This window comes from Coregonus lavaretus (assembly GCF_964263955.1).
Source record: "Coregonus lavaretus genome assembly, chromosome: 2".
NCBI lineage: Eukaryota > Metazoa > Chordata > Actinopteri > Salmoniformes > Salmonidae > Coregonus > Coregonus lavaretus.
In genome coordinates, this window is record NC_139989.1 from 86378119 (window position 1) to 86400660 (window position 22542).

Sequence of the window (22542 nt, forward strand, 5' to 3'; positions counted from 1 at the left end):
CAACACACCTCCAGGCTGTGTAAGGGCTATTTTACCAAGAAGGAGAGTGATGGAGTGCTGCGTCAGATGACCTGGCCTCCACAATCCCCCGACCTCAACCCAATTGAGATGGTTTGGGATGAGTCGGACCGCAGAGTGAAGGAAAAGCAGCCAACAAGTGCTCAGCATATGTGGGAACTCCTTCAAGACTGTTGGAAAAGCATTCCAGGTGAAGCTGGTTGAGAGAATGCCAAGAGTGGGCAAAGCTGTCATCAAGGTAAAGGGTGGCTATTTGAAAAATGTCAAATATAAAATATATTTTCATTTGTTTATCACTTTTTTGGTTACTACATGATTTCATATGTGTTATTTCATAGTTTTAATGTCTTCACTATTATTTTACAATGTAAAAATTGTAAAAATAAAGAAAAACCCTTGAATGAGTAGGTGTGTCCAAACTTTTGACTGGTACTGTATATAAATTAATTAATGTATCATTATTAACAGTAGATAACATGTTTCTAAACACTACTAAATTAATATGTGTGTGTGTGTGTGTGTGTCCAGTGTGTGTGTGTTCAGTGTGTGTGTGTATGTGTGTCCAGTGTGTGTGTGTGTGTGTGTGTGTGTGTGTCCAGTGTGTGTGTGTGTGTGTGTGTGTGTGTGTGTGTGTGTCCAGTGTGTGTGTGTGTGTGTGTGTGTGTGTGTGTGTGTGTCCTGTGTGTTTGTGTCCTGTGTGTGTGTGTCCAGTGTGTGTCCAGTGTGTGTGTGTGTTCATTGAGTGATACAGGAATACTGACCTCAGAGTCTCCAGTTTACAGTGGGGATTCCCCAGTCCAGCAGAGAGCAGCTTCACTCCTGAATCCTTCAGGTCATTGTTACTCAGGTCCAGCTCTCTCAGGTGTGAGGGGTTTGACTTCAGAGCTAAGACCAGAGCAGCACAGCCTTCCTCTGTGACTAGACAGCCTGACAGCCTGCAAAGAGTCAAATCATATTAAAACCACACTGCTATTCGTTGGTGTTGAGTCATTTTCTTTCTAAGTGAGTAGATAACATGTTTCTAAACACTACTAAAGTAATCCTGATGATGACATGATTGAGAAGGATCATGAATGAATCATGAATAATAATGGGTGAGAAAGTTACAGAGGCTACAACAAAACATGCTAACCTCTCACCATTACCTTCAAATAAAAGGTGACATTCTGTACTGTTGCCTAATATGAAACATTATATCTCAAATCCAAAATGCTGGAGCATAGCACCAAATGTAAAACTGTAAGCTTCACTGTCCAAACACATATGGTGTGGACTATGTGTGCCTGGTAAACACATGTGGATCTGGTGAACAGTTATCACTTGTTGACCAACTACAGGAATACTGACCTCAGAGTCTCCAGTTTACAGTGGGGATTCCCCAGTCCAGCAGAGAGCAGCTTCACTCCTGAATCCTTCAGGTCATTGTTACTCAGATCCAGCTCTCTCAGGTGTGAGGGGTTTGACTTCAGAGCTGAGACCAGAGAAGCACAGCCTTCCTCTGTGACTAGACAGCCTGACAGCCTGCAAAGAGTCAAATCATATTAAAACCACACTGCTATTCTTTGGTGGTGAAAATTGTGGCAGTATATTTTTACAACATATTCAGATATATCAGTGTCCTGAAACCTGCCATATCCATTCATAAATGAATGTATCATTATTAGAAATTATCATAATATTGCTTGTAGAGAGAAACATGTATAGTACGAATATTTGAGTAGACTGACCAGAGCAGTTTAAAAAGCAGTATCAGTCAAAAGACAGACAGTGAGGTATCAGATTTACCGTATTTTCCGCACTATAAGGCGCACCGGAGTATAAGCCGCAGCAGCTAAATTGAATGATGTGTACATATATAAGCCGCACTGGACTATAAGCCGCAGGTGTTTTAATGTTTAATTACCATATGTAAGGGTTCGTGCACAGATGGGATTGTCGGGAAAGCGATGACTGCTTGAGGAAGCTCCCATTTATTAACATTTCAACAAACAAGTTGCATATTTGCATAACGTATTCCAGCAAAATTAGTTAATAGCGTCACAATCATTTAACCACTTAACTTTGGTTATTTTTGAAAAACCTTGAAAAAGTGTGCACATCTTTGAATATTTATCTACATTATAGCCTACAGTAGTACCATAACAAAAAACAAAGCTTACAGCGCTTGACGAGGCAATATCAATGGCTAAATTAAATGTGTTTTTTTAAAGTGCAAAATAAAGTGCCTGTAACACGACAGTAAGCGCGTAAACCTAAAGTTGCAGCAACACGGCTGCTTAAAATATACGGTAATCAGCCTACCAGAAAAGTCATTAATCCTCGTCTTCATCTTTTAGGCTAAGGTGCAGTACACGGCTGTAACCAGAAAAGTCAAGTCATTAATCCTCATCTCCATCTTCTTCCTACGTACTAAAACCACCAAAGTCCTCATCTTCAGTGTCGGAAACGAACAGGCTCAGGGTGGCTTCGTCAGCCACTCTCCTTCGTTGACGCTCTCAAAACCAACGAACTCATCTTCGTCACTATCGGAATCGAACAGCCTCTGAAGGGCCTCAGCTGTGGCGGCGTCCTCCTCTTCATCACGCAGCAGTCCAGCCTTTCGGAACCCGTTAATGATCGTGGATGTTTTGACACTCCTCCACGCTATCAGGATCCACTCGCAAACTTGAGCGAAAGTTGCTTTTCGCATGCGACCAGTTTTGGTGAATGATTTATCGCCGCTAGTCATCCACGCCTCCCACTGAACGCGTAGTGCCACTTTGAACGCACGATTGACACTGATGTCGAGTGGCTGCAGATGCTTCGTTGTGCCCCCAGGAATCACAGCTGGAATCGAGTTTGTGCTCTTGATGGCTGCTTTCACATAATCCGTTATATGGGCCCTCATGCTGTCCAAAACGAGCAAAGCTTTTTTTTGGCGAAAGAATCCTCCAGGACGCTTGACGTAGCACTCATTCAGCCACTCATTCATTATGCTTTCCATCATCCACCCTTTCTTGTTGACTTTAAAAGGAGATGCCGTTCAGGATATTTTCTTTTGTCATTGTAATCCGCTTAAAAATCACCATTGGCGGAAGCTTTAATCCAGATGCTGTGCAGCCAAGAACACAAGTGAAATTCGTTCTCTCGTGGCCAGTGGTTCTCAACGTGATGGACGATTCACCTTTCTTGTTAACAGTCCTAGTGAGAGGCAGGTCAAACGTCAAAGGCACTTCATCCATATTTATGATCTGGTCCGGTCCGATGGAATATTCCTCTATCATTCTTTGTGTGAATTCGCCGAAGTTTGTTATTTTTTCCTGGTAGTCGGGAGGGAGTTGCTGACACACAGTCGTCCGTGCCCTGATGGAGAGTCCCTTTCGTCTCATAAATCTGAAACACCAGGATGGTCCACCTCTAAAATTTTCAATTTTCATTTCGGTGGCGACTGTTTCAGCTTTCAGTCGGATCTGCACGGTTGAAACACCTCGGCCGTCTGCTCTCTGTGTGTTCACCCAATCTTCAAGAAAGTCTTCAAGTTCGGGCCATCTGCTTTTATTACCTCTGAAAGCTTTTTTTGACTTTTTGCATTGAGACAGTTCTTCCCGCTGGCGTCTCCAACGTCTCACCATTGACTCATTGATGCCAAGGCTACGTGCAGCAGCTCTATTTCCTTCTTTTACATGTCTGTCTGTCTTGCTCTCGTTCTGTCTCTCGTTCTGTCTCTCGTACCACTCTCGGTTCCACTTTTACTTTTGCGCGCTACCTGTCTCACTCTTTTCCGGCCTCCAGCTTTTCCTGCTGGAGCCCGCCGCTTAAAGGTGGGGGGCGCGGACCGGTCATAGAGCCCATAGAGTTAAAGTTGGTGGACTGTAACCTGTAAAATCCATAGATTTAGGAGGTCTTCTAGTGGCCGTTAGCTGTAAAAATCCATAGATTAGCCGCACCGTTATATAAGCCGCAGGGGTCGAAAAATTGGAAAAAGGCGCGGCTTATAGTCCGAAAATTACGGTAGATTGTATTGAGTATACAGTCCACACCATATCTATTTTGACAGTGAAGCTAACATTTTAAATGTGGCTCTATACTCCAGCATTTTGGATTTGAGATCAAATGTTTCATATGAGGTGACAGTATATAATGTCACCTTTTATTTGAGGGTATTTGAATACATATCTGTTTCACCATTTAGAAATGAAAGCACTTTATGTATCTAGTCCCCCACTTTTGAAGAAGTCATAAGTATTTTGATGAATTCACTCATAGAGTATTAAAGTAGTCAAAAGTTTAGTATTTGGTCCCAAACTCGTTGGTTGCATTTGCAGTTTGTTTTGGTTGTGTTTTGGGTTATGTTTTGCCCGATAGTGACTGAATGGTGGATGATGACTGGAGTAATTTTCTTTCTAAGTGAGTAGATAACATGTTTCTAAACACTACTAACTGAATCCTGATGATGCCATGATTTAGAAAAATCATGAATGAATCATGAATAATAATGAGTGAGAAAGTTACAGAGGCTACAACAAAATATGCTAACCTCTCACCATTACCAATAACAGAGGGGGTATGATCCTTGTTCCTCTGTAACTTTCTCATTCATCATCATTCACGATTCATTCATGATTATTCATAATCATGGTAGCATCCACATGAATGTAGAAGTGTTCAGAAACATCTTCTATTCTTACTGACAATACAAGTGAAGTGACTCCAAAATGACAGGACATTATTCACCATTCAGTTTCTATTGGGAAAAACATAATCCAAAACACAACCAAGTCAAACTGCAAATGTATTCAACAAGTTTGTAGAATCACAAGCTTGATGTAATCACTGCAGGTAAGGAATATGGGACCAAATACTAAACGTATGACTACTTTAATACAATATAAGTGAATATGTACAAATTATTACGACTTTTTCAAATGGGAGAACTAGATACATAAAGTGCTTTCATTTCAAAACAGTAACACAGATATGTATGAATACCCTCAAATAAAAGGTGACATTCTGTACTGTCACCTAATATGAAATATTATATCTCAAATCCAAGATGCTGGAGCATAGCACCAAATTTAAAACTGTAAGCTTCACTGTCCAAACACATATGGTGTGGACTATGTGTGCCTGGTAAACACATGTGGATCTGGTGAACAGTTATCACTTGTTGACCAACTACAGGAATACTGACCTCAGAGTCTCCAGTTTACAGTGGAGATTCCCCAGTCCAGCAGAGAGCAGCTTCACTCCTGAATCCTTCAGGTCATTGTTACTCAGATCCAGCTCTCTCAGGTGTGAGGGGTTTGACTTCAGAGCTGAGACCAGAGAATAACAGCCTTCCTCTGTGACTAGACAGCCTGACAGCCTGCAAAGAGTCAAATCATATTAAAACCACACTGCAATTCTTTGGTGGTGAAAATATATTTTTTCAACATTTTCAGATACATCAGAGTCCTGAAACCTGCCATATCTATTCATATATGTATATATACTGTCACGATCGTCTATGTCGTCCAAGTATGACCAAGGCGCAACGTGTCCAAGAAACATGACTTTATTTAGCAAAGTAACCAAAATCCAAAACAAAAGACGACTCAATGAAGTCCACGGTACACAGACCGAAAACGGAACAAAAACCCACAAAACCAAGGAGAAACCACACAGTATAAATATGGCTCCCAATCAGAGATAACGAGCCGACAGCTGACACTCGTTACCTCCGATTGGGAGTCATCTGACTAAACAAGCACAAACACCAAACATAGAAATCCACAACCTAGACACCCCAACATAGAAATACACCCAAACCAATGAAAATGAACAACCCTGGCTCAAAATCTAAGTCCATGGAGCCAGAGTGTCACAGTACCCCCCCCTAAAGGTGCGAACTCCGGGCGCACCAACATAAGGACTAGGGGAGGGTCTGGGTGGGCGTCTGTCCACGGTGGCGGCTCTGGCCCCGGTCGTGATCCCCACCCCACCACAGTCACAACCTGCTTCAGTAGCCTCCTCCCAATGACCACCCTCCAACTAACCCCACCTGGACTAAGGGGCAACACCGGACTAAGGGGCAGCACCAGACTAAGGGGCAGCACCGGGATAAGGGGCAGCACCGGGATAAGGGGCAGCACCGGGATAAGGGGCAGCACCGGGCTAAGGAGCAGCACCGGACTAAGGGGCAGCACCGGGCTAAGGGACAGTACCTGACTAAGGGGCAGCACCGGACTGAGGGGCAGCTCCGGACTGAATGGCGGATCCTGGCTGGCTGGCTCTGGCGGATCCTGGCTGGACGGCTCATGGCTGGCTGACGGATCTGGCTGCTCATGGCTGGCTGACGGATCTGGCTGCTCATGGCTGGCTGACGGATCTGGCTGCTCATGGCTGGCTGACGGATCTGGCTGCTCATGGCTGGCGGAAGGCTCTGGCTGATCCTGTCTGGCGGACGGCTCTGGCTGATCCTGTCTGGCGGAAGGCTCTGGCTGATCCTGTCTGGCGGAAGGCTCTGGCTGATCCTGTCTGGCGGAAGGCTCTGGCTGATCCTGTCTGGCTGACGGCTCTGGCTGATCCTGTCTGGCGGAAGGCTCTGGCTGATCCTGTCTGGCGGAAGGCTCTAGCGGCTCCGGTCTGGCGGAAGGCTCTGGCTGATCCTGTCTGGCGGAAGGCTCTGGCTGATCCTGTCTGGCGGAAGGCTCTGGCTGCTCCTGTCTGGCGGAGAGCTCTAGCGGCTCCGGTCTGGCGGACGGCTCTGAAGGCTCATGGCAGACGGGCGGCTTTGCAGGCTCAGTACAGACGGGCAGTTCCTGCGGCGCTTGGCAGACGGACAGTTCAGACGGCATTGGGCAGACGGGCAGTTCAGACGGCGTTGGGCAGACGGACAGTTCAGGCCCCGTTGGGCAGACGGGCAGTTCAGACGGCGTTGGGCAGACGGACAGTTCAGGCCCTGTTGGGCAGACGGCAGACTCTGGCTGTCTGAGGCGCATCGTAGGCCTGGTGCGTGGTGCCGGAACAGGAGGTACCGGGCTGAGGACACGCATCTCAGGGCTAGTGCGGGGAGAAGCAACAGGGCATGCTGGACCCTGGGGACGCACCGTAGGCCTGATGCGTGGTGCCGGAACTGGAGGTACCGGGCTGAGGACACGCATCTGAGGGCTAGTGCGGGGTGAAGCAACAGGGCATGCTGGACCCTGGGGACGCACCGTAGGCCTGATGCGTGGTGCCGGAACTGGAGGTACCGGGCTGAGGACACGCATCTCAGGGCTAGTGCGGGAAGCAGGAACAGGCCGGGCTGGGCTGGCGACGCGCACCGTATCCCTGGTGCGAGTGGCCGGAACAGGCCGGGCCGGGCTGGCGAAGCGCACCGTATCCCTGGTGCGTGGAGTAGGAACAGGCCGGAATGAGCTGGCGACGCGCACCGTATCCCTGGTGCGAGTGGCCGGAACAGGCCGGGCCGGGCTGGCGAAGCGCACCGTATCCCTGGTGCGTGGAGTAGGAACAGGCCGGGCTGAGCTGGCGACGCGCACCGTATCCCTGGTGCGAGTGGCCGGAACAGGCCGGGCCGGGCTGGCGTAGCACACCGTGGACCTGGTGCTTGGAGTAGGAACAGGCCGGTCCGTACCGGGAACACACACCACTGGCCTCAACCGAGGATCAGGAACGGGCCGGACCGGACTGGCAACACACATCAGTCTTTCACACCGTGCCACACACACTTCCCTCCCTCTACTCGCCAATGGCTCCCGTACTCCGTTAGCCTTCTCTCCTTTTCTCCCTGTGGCAGCCTCCTGCTGCCCAGCCGCCCAAGCCATGTGCCCCCCCCAAAAAATTTTTTGGGGTTGCCTCCCGTCCTTCCGACGATGGCCCTGCCGATGCCGTTGCTCCTCTCGCCGTCGCCTCTCCACCGTCTCGCTCCATGGTCGGCGATCCATACCATCCAGGATCTCCTCCCAAGTCCAGGACCCTTTACCGTCCAACAGTTCCTCCCATGTCCAGACCCTTTGCTCCTGGACGCGCTGCTTGGTCCTTTTATGGTGGGTTTTTCTGTCACGATCGTCTATGTCGTCCAAGTATGACCAAGGCGCAACGTGTCCAAGAAACATGACTTTATTTAGCAAAGTAACCAAAATCCAAAACAAAAGACGACTCAATGAAGTCCACGGTACACAGACCGAAAACGGAACAAAAACCCACAAAACCAAGGAGAAACCACACAGTATAAATATGGCTCCCAATCAGAGATAACGAGCCGACAGCTGACACTCGTTACCTCCGATTGGGAGTCATCTGACTAAACAAGCACAAACACCAAACATAGAAATCCACAACCTAGACACCCCAACATAGAAATACACCCAAACCAATGAAAATGAACAACCCTGGCTCAAAATCTAAGTCCATGGAGCCAGAGTGTCACATATACACACTACTACTAGTCGAGAGTTTGGACACACCTACACATTCAAGGGGTTTTCTTTATTTTTACTATTTTTGACATTGTAGAATAATAGTGAAGACATCAAAACTATGAAATAACACATGTAGTAACCAAAAAAGTGTTTAACAAATCAAAATATATTTTAGATTTTAGATTCTTCAAATAGCCACCCTTTGCCTTGATGACAGCTTTGCACACTCTTGCCATTCTCTCAACCAGCTTCATGAGGTAGTCACCTGGAATGCATTTCAATTAACAGGTGTGCCTTCTTAAAAGTTAATTTGTGGAATTTCTTTCCTTCTTAATGCGTTTGAGCCAATCAGTTGTGTTGTGACAAGGTAGGGTGGGTATACAGAAGATAGCCCTATTTGGTAAAAGACCAAGTCCATATTATGGCAAGAACAGCTCAAATAAGCAAAGAGAAATGACAGTCCATCATTACTTTAAGACATGACGGTCAGTCAATACGGAACATTTCAACAACTTTTAAAGTTTCTTCAAGTGCAGTCGTTAAAAATATCAAGCACTATGATGAAACTGGCTCTCATGAGGACCGCCACAGGAATGGAAGACCCAAAGTTACCTCTGCTGCAGAGGATAAGTTCATCAGAGTTACCAGCCTCAGAAATTGCAGCCCAAATACATTCTTCACAGAGTTCAAGTCACAGACACAGCTCAACATCAACTGTTCAGAGGTGACTGTGTGAATCAGGCTTTCATGGTTGAATTGCTGCAAAGAAACCACTACTAAAGGACCCCAATAATAAGAAGAGACTTGCTTGGGCCAAGAATCACGAGCAATGGACATTACACAGGTGGACATTTGTCCTTTGGCCTGGAGTCCAAATTTGAGATTTTTGGTTCCAACCGCCGTGTCTTTGTGAGAAGCGGTGTGGGTGAACGGATGATCTCGGCATGTGTAGTTCCCACTGTAAAGCATGGAGGGGGAGGTGTTATGGTGTGGGGGTGCTTTGCTGGTGACACTGTCTGTGATTTATTTAGAATTCAAGGCACACTTAACCAGCATGGCTACCACAGCATTCTGCAGCGATACGCCATCCCATCTGGTTTGGGCTTAGTGGGACTATCATTGGTTTTTCAGCAGGACAATTACCCAACACACTTCCAGACTGTGTAAGGAGAGGGATTGAGTGCTGCATCAGATGACCTGGCCTCCATAATCACCCGAACTCAACCCAATTGAGATGGTTTGGGATGAGTCGGACGGCAGAGTGAAGGAAAAGCAGCCAACAAGTGCTCAGCATATGTGGGAACTCCTTCAAGACTGTTGGAAAAGCATTCCAGGTGAAGCTGGTTGAGAGAATGCCAAGAGTGTGCAAAACTGTCATCAAGACAAAGGGTGGCTATTTGAAGAATTTCAAATATAAAATATATTTTCATTTGTTTAACACTTTTTTGGTTACTACATTATTCCATATTTGTTATTCCATAGTTTTGATGTCTTCACTATTATTCTACAATGGAAAAAATTAAGACAAACCCTTGAATGAGTAGGTGTGTCCAAACTTTTGACTGGTACTGTATATACATGAATTAATGTATCATTATTAACAGTAGATAACATGTTTCTAAACACTACTAAATTAATTATTGTGTGTGTGTGTGTCCAATGAGTGTGTGTTCATTGAGTGATACAGGAATACTGACCTCAGAGTCTCCAGTTTACAGTGGGGATTCCTCAGGACAGCAGAGAGCAGCTTCACTCCTGTATCCTTCATGACATTGTTACTCAGATCCAGCTCTCTCAGGTGTGAGGGGTTTGACTTCAGAGCTGAGGCCAGAGAAGCACAGCCTTTCTCTGTGAGTCCACAGAATGACAGCCTGCAAAGACATCATCATGATTTCACAAACACACTGTTAATTTAACACCAGTAGTGTAGAAGGACAATGGCAGATGCATTTGGTTTATTCTCTTAAACAACATATAGATTAATCTTCCGTCTCCTAGAATTGTATGGTCATATTGTTATACTAATGTGAACATCAATGCATTGATTCAGTAAGTTTTTCAATATAATATAATATATTACATACATACATATTATAATATATATTTTTCTCTAAACTGAATATTTCTTCCTGATGATTAGTACTTAAATGTCATTTTATGTACTCACAGAGCAGCTCTGGAGGCTTTGACCACTGGCAGCAGCCTCAGAAGACCTTCCTCTGATCTGGAGTATTTATTCGGGTCAAACACATCCAGCTCCTTTTCTGAAGTCAGCAACACAAAGACCAGAGCTGACCACTGTGCAGGTGACAGTTCTTCTTCTGAGAGACTTCCTGATCTCAGGTATCTTTGGATCTCCTCCACTAGAGAATGGTCATTCAGTTCATTCAGACAGTGGAACAGATTGATGCACCTCTCTGGAGAGGGATTCTGCATGATCTTCTCCTTGATGTACTTGACTGTTTCTTCATGGCTCTGTGAGCTGCTTCTTGTCTTTGTCAGTAGACCTCGTAAGTGCTTCTGATTGGACTCCAGTGAAAGGCCCAGAAGGAATCGGAGGAACAGGTCCAGGTTTCCTGTCTCACTTTGTAAGGCTTTATCCACAGCACTCTTGTAGAAGGTAACTTTATGCTTGTGTCTGATCCTCACAGAAAAGTTACTGGACGTTGATTGAGGTTTGGTCATTAGATTTTCATTGTTGTTGATGAATGAGAGGAACACATATACAGCAGCCAGAAACTCCTGAATGCTCAGATGCACAAAGCAGTACACCTTGTCCTGGTACAGCCCACATTCCTCTTTAAAGAGCTGTGTGCACAATCCTGAGTACACCGAGGCTTCATTGACATCAATGCCAGCCTCTTTCAGGTCTTCTTCATAGAAAATCAGATTGCCCTTCACAAGCTGTTGAAAAGCCAGTTTTCCCAGTGACAGAATGCTCTCTTTATTCCAGTGTGGACCTGTCTCTTCTTTCCCAAGATACTTTTCATTCTTCTGTTTGGTATGAAACTCCACAAGGTGTGAGTACATCTCAGTCAGAGTCTTGGGCATCTCTTCTGTCTTGTCTGTACTCAACATGTGTTCAAGGACTGTTGCAGAAATCCAACAGAAGACTGGAATGTGGCACATGATGTGGAGGCTCCTTGATGTCTTTATGTGTGAGATGATTCTGCTGGCCAGGTCCTCATCACTGAATCTCTTCTTGAAGTACTCCTCCTTCTGTGGGTCATTGAACCCTCGTACCTCTGTCACCTGGTCAACACACCCTGAAGGGATCTGATTGGCTGCTGCAGGTCGGGTAGTTATCCAGAGGAGAGCAGAGGGAAGCAGATTTCCCTTGATGAGATTTGTCAGCAGAACATCCACTGATGTTGACTCTGTGACGTCACAACAGATCTTGTTCTTCTGGAAGTCTAGGGGCAGTCGGCACTCATCCAGACCATCAAAGATGAACAGAACTTTGTACTTGTCGTAGTTGGAGATTCTTGACTCTTTGGTTTCCATTGAGAAGTGATTGAGAATTTCAATCAAAGTGTGTTTTTCCTTTTTCATCAAATTCAGCTCCCGAAAAGGGAATGAAAATACAAATTGGACATCCTGATTTGCTTTTCCTTCAGCCCAGTCCAGAATGAACTTCTGCACAGAGACTGTTTTTCCAATGCCAGCGACTCCCTTTGTCAGCACAGTTCTGATAAGTTTGTCTTGTCCAGTTAAGGGTTTGAAGATGTCGTTACATTTGATTGCAGTCTCTGGTCTTGCTTGTTTCCTGGTTGTTGTCTCAATCTGTCTCAGCTCATGTTCATTATTGACCTCTCCTGTTCCACCCTCTGTGATGTAGAGCTCTGTGTAGATCTTATTGAGAAGTGTTGGGTTTCCTTGTTTAGCGATCCCCTCAAATACACATTGGAACTTCTTCTTTAGATTAGATTTGAGTTCACGTTGGCAAATCACAGCAAGCTCATCTGAATGAAGAAATAACACAGAGGATATTAATATTACATCTGTCTTAATGCCTACAGTATTGTAAGACTGTCTTATAAAGTTTAAATTATAATCATTTATTATCTTGTCTGTATAAATCTGTAAATGTTTTCATAATGCATTACACACTGGTGTGACTGATTTATATCATTATTGGTATTATTGATGGCATTAATAATGTTCTCTCTCTCTCTCTCTCCTCTGTCTCTCCTCTTCTCTCTGTCTAAATGAATTAGTTACACAGCTACTTAAGCTGTACTTTAGCTACAGCTTTTAAATGTTCTAAAACAGCATTCAACATGAGGCAGACAGCTCTTACTTTTCTCCAGTGTGTCAGCAAGCTCCTTCTGGTTCATTTTCCTCAGGACGTGCAGTGTGATCTTCAGAGCCCCCTCTCTGGCACTGCTCTCCTGCTTCTCATCTTCAGCATCCACCACTTCCTTATCCTGCTTCTGACTCTCAAAGCCTTCTGGGAGTTCTGGACTAAGAATCCTCTTGAACATCTTCAGCTCGTTCTTCACAAATGTCATGATATTCTCTTCAAGCAACTGAAATAAATCAAGTAAATAAGTTAAGCAAGAGACTAAATGCTTTCTCATTAACACATGAATGAATGATTGACAGATCAACTTTACTTGAGGTAAACAAAAAACAAATGTACATAACAGGACCACATACACTGAATATGGAGGCCAGGTCTGTTTGATGACTCTGGGAAGACTGACCACTGAGAATCTCTGACTCTGATCTCTCCTGTTGGTTTCTGTGGACAAAACATCAGATTACATTTCCTCATCCAGGGAGTGCACACACACACACACACACACACACACACACACACACACACACACACACACACACACACACACACAGGGAGGGAATGTTTTGTTTGTTTAATATTGTTTCAGGACTATGAAAATGGAAAAAAGGATTAGCCTATGGATTATGAAAACAACAAAAAGAAATGGGAAAATGGGAGAGGAGAAATGACTAGAGACAGTGTTGTTTAACTCCCTGACCATGACCCATGAGTTCTTCTTACCTTTGTTCACTAGAAAAGTCTCCCTCTCTAAACAGTATAGGTTGACGCATAGACTTGTCACTCTTCATGGACACACAGCTGGGTACAGGGGAGGCTGGTCTCTCCTGCTTGATTGGGCTTCAACACAACAGAGACAAACATTACGTCTCGCATCTACTCTGAGCTCAGATGGGGAAACATAAGAAGAGTTTCATTACAAAACGCTATATATCCATTTTCAGAAATGTTCGTAAATTAGCTTCTATTGTTTAAAGAAATTATCAAATAAATGGTTGTGTTTTTTCACTAGCTAATCATGGCAAGGTGTTGTTCAATGACAGGCATGTGTTTGATTAAAATCAATCACTTAATGGCATCATTTCATTTTTTTGCAAAATGCTATATATCTAATTAACTCTCAGAGAAATAAGTAGTACTGCTAGGTTTTACACATTTAAATGTAACAAATAACTACATTTTTAATAAAGAACTGTACAAATGATACACTTGTGACATCAATATTTAAATATTATAAATAATAATTCAATACAGTAATATGAGATCTGTATGTAAAACATTTACATTTTACATTTTAGTCATTTAGCAGATGTTTTTGTCCAGGGCCTGGTATCCCAAAAGCATCTTAAGGCCAAGTTCATCATTAGAACCTTTGTAGGAGCATTGTTAAATCTCTGAGCTGTTTCCCAAAACCATCGTTATTAACGTTGCACTTGAAAACGCTCATATTCTAACACCTGCCTCAGACCACTTGTAGAACAGCCAAGTGCGTCGTTAGATGCTTTTTTGCCCTCCCACGTCACTTTATACAAAGAAGATCTCAACTAAACATAGAATCACATGGTTTATCCGTCTCTTTGTAACCGCAGATAAATTCAGAACAAAGTTGATCTACAAATACAAAGTTGCAAAACAAGGGACTTATACAAATTTGCTTCAAATGAAAACAGAGATGACTGCATTAAAATATAAACAGTAGGCTATAGGCCTATTTCAATCATATTGGAATATATTCAATGTTCAATATATTTAGTTATATGTTGCTACTTGTAGGCTACTGTCTGTAATTTGTCTCAATATATTTCATGATGTGTAGCCTAACATGTGCCCAATGATGTGCCGAATCTGTGATTTAGTACATTTTTATTGTGTAAGCACTAGAATAAACTACCTCAATATTTGCAGCCGTAGGCAGTAATATCTTTCTAGAAGCTGATCCGTGGTCAGTATTGTGAAATAATTCTAATGTTATGGAAAGATTTGAATGGACAAAACTGATCCGAGAGCAGCGCTCCCCTTCTTTCGATCCTATCAGTATCGACACATGCTCCACCGGACGTGACTGATCCAGTTTCTGCTGGTCTGCCTGCGGATCTGGAACTCTGACCTGTTCAACGGACGTGTGACCTAGTCCCAAACCTGCTGTTTCGACCCTCTCTCTCTCTACAACACCTGCTGTCTTGACCTCTGAATGCTCGGCTATGAAAAGCCAACTGACATTTACTCCTGAGATGCTGACGTGTTGCAACCACTATAACAACAGTGATTATTATTTGACCCTGCTGGTCATCTATGAACATTTAAAAATCTTGAAGAACGATCTGTACTTAATGGCCATATCCTCTTATAACCTCCCCCCAGCACAGCCAGAAGAGGACTGGCCACCCCTCAGAGCCTGGTTCCTCTCTAGGTTTCTTCCTAGGTTCCTGCCTTTCTAGGGAGTTTTTCCTAGCCACCGTGCTTCTACATCTGCATTGCTTGCTCTTTGGTGTTTTAGACTGGGTTTCTATATAAGCACTTTGTGACAACTGCTGATGTAAAAAATGTCTTCTGGGAATGCATATGAAGCAGACCAGGCCAGGGTTTGGGGTTTGAGAAGTCAAAGAAGTAAAAATGACTTCCTTAGTTGTTAGTAAACCATTTTTTAACTCAGCATTGTTGGTTAAGGGCTCGTAAGTAAGCATTTCACAGTAAGGTCTACACATGTTGTATTAGGAGCATGTGACAAATCTAATTTGGTTGATTGATTTGTTCATTTTATAAATGTTCTGTCTTTAGTAGTTGAACACATTATTACTTCAACCTCGTGAAAGTGACAAACTGACACGTTTTCATGTCAGTCAAAAACAACTTTATATGGAAGGAGTGCCTTTGATTTGACGGCCTGCACATGCGCAGTTCGGCGTGAGACGACTGCTCGACCTGATGACATGTTTTTACGCATGACCTTCAAATTAAATTAAATGAAATTGTATGTCACATGCGCCGAATACAACAATGGTACACTATACCGTGAAATGCTTACTTACGAGCCGTTTCCCAACAATGCAGAGTTAAAAAGTAACAAAAATTAGCTAAATAAAAAAAGGAAATAGTAACATAATAAAATAATAATAATGAGGCTATCAGGAGTACCGAGGCAATGTACAGGAGTACCAGGTAGTTGAGGTAATAACTAGACTATATACAAGGAGTACCAGTACTGAGTCAATGTGCAGGGGTACCAGGTAGTTGAGGTAATAACTAGACTATATACAAGGAGTACCAGTACTGAGTCAATGTGCAGGGTACCAGGTAGTTGAGGTAATAACTAGACTATATATAAGGAGTACCAGTAATGAGTCAATGTCCAGGGGTACCAGGTAGTTGAGGTAGTAATTAGCCTATAAGGAGTACCAGTACTGAGTCAATGTGCTGGGGTACCAGGTAGTTGAGGTAATATGTACATGTAGGTAGGGGTAAAAGTGACTAGGCAATCAGGATAGAGATTACATCTCCTCATCCAGGGAGTGCACACACACTCACAGACAGACACACACACACACACATACACACACACACACAGGGAGGGAATGTAGTGTTTGTTTAATATTGTTTCAGGACTATGAAAATTGAAAAAAGCCTATGGATTATTGTTTAGCCTATGGATTATGAAAACAACAAAAAGAAATGGGAAAATGGGAGAGGAGAAATGACTAGAGACAGTGTTGTTTAACTCACTGACCATGACCCATGAGTTCTTCTTACCTTTGTTCACTAGAAAAGTCTCCCTCTCTAAACAGTATAGGTTGACGCATAGACCGGTCACTCTTCATGGACACACAGCTGGGTACAGGGGAGGCTGGTCTCTCCTGCTTGATTGGGCTTCAACACAACAGAGACAAACATTACGTCTCTCATCTACTCTGAGCTCAGATTTGGAAACATAACAAGAGTTTCATTCTAAAACGCTATATATCCATATTCAGAAATGTTTGTAAATTGGCTTCTATTGTTTAAAGAAATTATCAAATAAATGGTTGTGTTATCTCACTAGCTAATCATGGCATGGTGTTGTTCAATGACAGACATGTGTTTGTTTAAAATCGATCACTTAATGGCTTCATTTCAGAGAGACAAATGTTTTTTTGCATTTTCTGTTTGGGGTTTTAGACTGGGTTTCTATATAAGCACTTTGTGACAACTGCTAATGTAAAAAATGTATTCTGGGAATGCATATGAAGCAGACCAGGCCAGGGTTTAGGGTTTGAGATGTCAATGAGAGATAAAAATGACTTCCTTAGTTGTTCATTTAGAAAATGTTCTGTCTTAAGTAGTTTAACAAACTGACACATTTTCATGTTAGTCAAAAACAACTTTATATCGAAGGAGTGCCTTTGATTTGACGGCCTGCACATGTGCAGTTCAGCACAAGACGACCATTAGACCCAATCAATTAACATTCATTGAGTCACCTCTGGTCGAGAAAAATGTATTTTCCTAGTACATTCATTGTCAGATTCATCAACCAGCAGCGAGCACTCTGCCTTCTCGAACAAGTAGCCAACTCAGCCCCGATAAAAAGCTTGTGCCGTCAGTGGCAGCGAGTACTCTGCCTTGTAGCGCAAGCGAGGGGAATGTTGAGGTACATTTGCATGATGTAATTTATTGGCGGGCTGGAAGATGCACTCTTGTCTTATCTATTCCGAGGTTATTTACTCCCAATATCAGATATTAAGATCATTTTTTATAATACATGAATACTAGGGTTGAGGTTAAAGCATCTGACTAGTGATTATTTACCCGGGGTTCAACACCTGCTATAGTCACTATTTAATTGCTCTTCCAAAAGCATCACAGGCCTAATACGAGATATATAGCTAACTAAATTAATGAGTGACCATTTTAGACATTTTCTGGACTTTCACATAGAGGTTACTAGGTCACCCAGTTCAAACCACATTTGAAAAATAAAATAAATGTGTCTTGTTTATCAAGCGTTCTGCCTTGCAATAATAAATATCATAAAATAACTAATAACAACAAAAAAAGCTAAATGCGTAAACAGGTTTTGATTAACAAAATTATCAAAATGCTATTTAATACTATAATTGTATTTACTAACATAATATTATTACTAAAATAGTTTCTAAAAGTGTTCTAGGCTACCCTACCCTTAAGGCTGAAATAGGTAATACGTAGGGTAAGAGTTTCTGTATAGCACTTTGTGACATCTGCTGGTGTAAAAAGGGCTTTATCAATACATTTGATTGATTGTTAGGTTTAGGGTTTTAATGTCAAAAAACAGTATGGGTTCATAGCTCTCTTGTGCCTCCCTGTGGCCGTCTGTGGTTACTACATAACTCATTCATGACACTTGCTAGGCTCATAATCTGAGGTAGCAACTGCATCAGATCTACAAATCAATGAGCTAGACCACCAGATTAGACAACAATCACCCCATTATACCCATTTGGTTTGCAACTCTGTGAACCTGCGCAGCATTCGCTCAATTTGATGCCTACTAATAAAGATTTCGATGCATATCAAATTACCCAGAGGCCATTTAGAAACAACAAATCAAAGAAAAATTGTTATTTCTTAATTTAAAAAAATATTCTGGGTGTTTAAATCGGCCACCTCTTGAAGAAGAGGACAGGGACATGCGTTTTGTTTAGGTTGTACACCTTTTTCTGAAAACATGGTTAACCATGACCAGAAACTGTTTAACGTTTCATGGCTTTTCGCCAGCCATCGCTAGCGCTATGGGTTACCACAAGGTGTACACAGGGGAACTGTGAGCCATAAGTAGGCGTGACCTTATTAATAATAAGTTACCTGAGGTAAACCTACAGGGTTAACGCTCACCAAGTAGCCGTAACCTTGTTAATAATAAGTTACCTGAGGTAAACCTACAGGGTTAACGCTCAATAAGTAGCCGTAACCTTGTTAATAATAAGTTACCTGAGATAAACCTACAGGGTTAACGCAGGCAGGTCTCATTGATAACAATAGTGAAGCTGGCATTGTGACGCAGAACAATGGGCTGGGAATAGAACGTTCTGAAGGCGAGTCGGTGTCACGGAGCTCAATAGAACTAATAGGAGCTGGTAGGGTGAAAAATGCCCTAAAATAAGGCCTGTTTTTTCGCGATTACTTCATAACCAGGGATAGAAGGTAATATTATGAAACTGGGCTCCATGGCGGATGCAATTAACTAATTTTATCAGAAATAAACGTTGTAAAAAATGTAACTTGAGGCGCCCCGAAAATAATATTCAAAAGGTTCAGTCCTTGGACACAGAGGGGTTAAACACTAAAGTTACCGTCCATCTAGTGAAGAGAGGAGAACCGGACAGAGGGAGCGTAGCCAGCATCCGTCAACGAGAGAGGGAGAAGTCCTCCACGGTATTTAACAGGTGGAAGAAACAACCAGGGAGCTCCATCGGTCCACAAGAAATGCAGGCAGCCGGTGATGATGTAGTGGTAGCCAGGATAACTAGGATGCTGCTGGTAGAGTAGCTAGCTTAGCTAGCTGTACCGACTAGCTTGGCTAGCTAGCAGGTCGTTCGTCTGTCCCTCGAGGATGATGACGAATCCGGTGAACCACAAGATGAAACAAGGATTGCGAGTGAAAAGGATCTGGCTACACTCATACTGTCACTGACCATTACGCAAAAAAGCTAATTGAACAATAAACTTTGGTGTCTCAACACTGTAATGAACTCCGTCGTTGTTCCCCAAGATCACCTCAGACCACTCTGCGCGTAACTGGACAATATGCTTGGCACCAAACCGTACGTGGACGCGGGCAGTTTTGTACGTGGACGCGGACAGTTCCAGAACGCGGACATGAGCAGAGCCACACAATAAACTAAACCAAGTCTTTACAGTCGGGTACGTTAGTAATATTCTTTTTTTTAAATTATGTAAAACAAAAATTCGTTGTTTTTTAAAACAAGATTTTGAGATCTGGGCACGTATCCAAAAAGCGTCTCAGAGTAGAAAATTGGTCCTCTCTCTCCCCAGACAGACTCATTTTAGACCACTAACCCCTAAACAGAGATACAGCATGTTGGTTGTGGTTAACACAGTGACAACTAATCCTTGAATGTACATCTGCCTCACTCTCAGAGAAATAAGTAGTACTGCTAGGTTTTACACAGAAATAATATATATATCTGCCTCACTCTCAGAGAAATAAGTAGTACTGCTAGGTTTTACACAGTCAAATGTAACAAATAACTACATTTTTTATAAAGAACTGTACACATGATACATTTGTAACATCAATATTAAAAATTGTTTAAAATACTAAATATGAGAGCTGTATGTAAGTGCATTCATCTTAAGATATCTAGGTGAGACAACCACATATCACAGTCAAATATACAGGATACGAACATTCCATTCCAGCTAAACAATGGATATATAGCATTTAGACAAAAAAACATTTATTTTTATACACATCTCAAATCCATTAATAAAAAAACTGAGAACAGTAATATTGAAGGTACCCAAGGCAATCATTTCTGCTGAAAAACATTTGTGGATATAGCGTTTTGGAAATAAACTTAAGAATTCTTAAACAAATTTGTCATCTCACCTCTTAGCTTTGGTGTCATGTCCCCCAGAGAGACTCATTTTAGAGGCAGGGCCCCCCTCCTCTCTCTCCCCAGAGAGACTCATTTTAGAGCACTGACCCCTAAACAGAGATGCAGCATGTTGGTTGTGGTGAACACAGTGACAACTCATTCTAGAATGTCCATTGTTCTCTTTTACTCATGATCTCTTAGAAATAAAACATTTACTAACAGACATATCGAAACAGTCAGGTGATTTAATGCAATCAGATGAACATCTGGCTGTGACATCTCTTCTCCATGTTAACTGTCAATAATAATAATAAGTCACTGTTTGTTAAGGTAGTTATAGACAGTGCAGCAACACAAGGCCATGTCTCACACTTATTTGTATTCATTAAAAGTCGGCCATTTGTTGTCTTTCAATCTGAGAATGTAGACAGAAGGGCTAAAACGGGCATGATTGATCTGAGGGGAAATCTTTGATCCTTTCAGAAAGTTATTTTGCAACAAGTAAGAGATGTTATATTATTTAAAGTAGGCTAGGTTATAATATATAACAGAGGTTTGTTAGTGATATGCAGATGGAGGTCTATACCTCAGCTATAGCCTACATATCCTAGATGACCAGCCTAAACCTGTTCAGATCAGTTCCCATAACGTTATAACAGTAACAGTCGCAGGAGCCTAGTCCTGATACAGATGGAGGTCTATACCTCAGCTATAGCCTACATATCCTAGATGACCAGCCTAAACCTGTTCAGATCAGTTCCCATAACGTTATAGACCTAACAGTAGCAGGACAGAGCATGTACACTATATATACAAAAGTATGTGGACACCCCTTCAAATTAGTGGATTCGGCTATTCCAGCTAGAGACATTGCTGACAGTTGTATGAAATCAATCACACCGCCATGCAATCTCCATAGACAAACATTGGCAGTATAATGGCCTTACTGAAGAGCTCAGTGACTTTCAACATGGCACCGTCATAGGATGCCACCTTTCCATTAAGTCAGTTCGTCAAATTTCTGCCCTGCTAGAGCTGCCCCGGTCAACTGTAAGTGCTGTTATTGTGAAGTGGAAACGTCTAGGAGCAACAACGGCTCAACCGTGAAGTGGTAGGCCACACAAGCTCACAGAACGGGCCTGCCGAGTGCAGAAGCGCATAAAAATCGTCTGTCCTTGGTTGCGACACTCACTACCGAGTTCCAAACAACGTCAGCAAAATAACTGTTCGTCGGGAGCTTCATGAAATGGGTTTCCATGGCCAAGCAGCCGCACACAAGATCACCAAACGCACTGCCAAGCGTCGGCTGGAGTGGTGTAAAGCTCGCCGCCATTGGACTCTGGAGCAGTGGAAACGCGTTCTTTGGAGTTATGAATCACATTTCACCATCTGGCAGTCCGACGGACTAATCTGGATTTGCCAAGGAAAACACTACCTGCCCGAATGCATAGTGCCAACTGTAAAGTTTGGTGGAGGAGGAATAATGGTCTGGGGCTGTTTTTCATGGTTCGGGCTAGGCCCCTTAGTTCCAGTGAAGAGAAATCTTAACGCTACAGCATAAAATGACATTCTAGACGATTCTGTGCTCCAAATTTTGTGGCAACAGTTTGGGGAAAGCCCTTTCCTGTTTCAGCATGACAATGCCCCCATGCACAAAGCGAGAACCACACAGAAATGGCTTGTCGAGATCAGTGTGGAAGAACTTGACTGGCTTGCACAGAGCCCTGACCTCAACCCCATTGAACACCTTTGGGATGAATTGGAACGCCGACTGCGAGCCAGTGCCGACCTCACTAATGCTCTTGTGGCTGAATGGAAGCAAGTCCCAGCAGCAATGTTCCAACATCTAGTGGAAAGTCTCCCCAGAGGAGTGGAGGATGTTATAGCAGCAAAGGGAGGACCAACTCCATTTGAATGCCCATGATTTTGGAATGCGATGTTCGACTAGCAGGTGTAATGAGATGTTGCACCAGCAGGTGTAATGTGTTTTGTACACTCAGTGTATGTTTGTTGCTTTATGTAATGGCATATATTTTAATGCTTTATGTAATGTATTTTAACTATTGAAATATAATTTTGATATATTTTAAAATTTCGTTTCATGGTGATTTATTATGTTTTTCAGAATCTCCAATCAAACTCTGAGATCAGTCTCTCCAGTACCCAGTCATCTGTCCATGAAGAGTGACATCTCTATGGATCATCCTATACATTTTAGTGATAAATCAGGGACCTTTGACCCCAGGTAAGTTACTGGTCAGAATTGATG

At 43.0% G+C, this 22542-nt stretch overlaps 1 protein-coding gene and 1 long non-coding RNA gene across 2 annotated transcripts in view; both read right to left on the reverse strand.

The window, feature by feature from the left end:
* Positions 1–22542, reverse strand: part of LOC311142735 — a 215420-nt gene that overhangs the window by 191110 nt on the left and 1768 nt on the right. The gene's annotated exons all lie outside the window — the stretch shown is intronic.
* On the reverse strand, positions 1350–20438 carry LOC311142304 (NLR family CARD domain-containing protein 3-like; the record flags this gene model as incomplete). The annotated part of the gene is made up of 7 exons (XM_084177931.1): positions 20285–20438; positions 13423–13539; positions 13059–13143; positions 12700–12928; positions 10567–12361; positions 5189–5362; positions 1350–1539 (listed from the first exon to the last, which is right to left on the reverse strand). Exons 1-7 carry the CDS (start codon positions 20431–20433, stop codon positions 1350–1352), a joined length of 2739 nt encoding a protein of 912 aa, XP_084034057.1. The 5' UTR covers positions 20434–20438.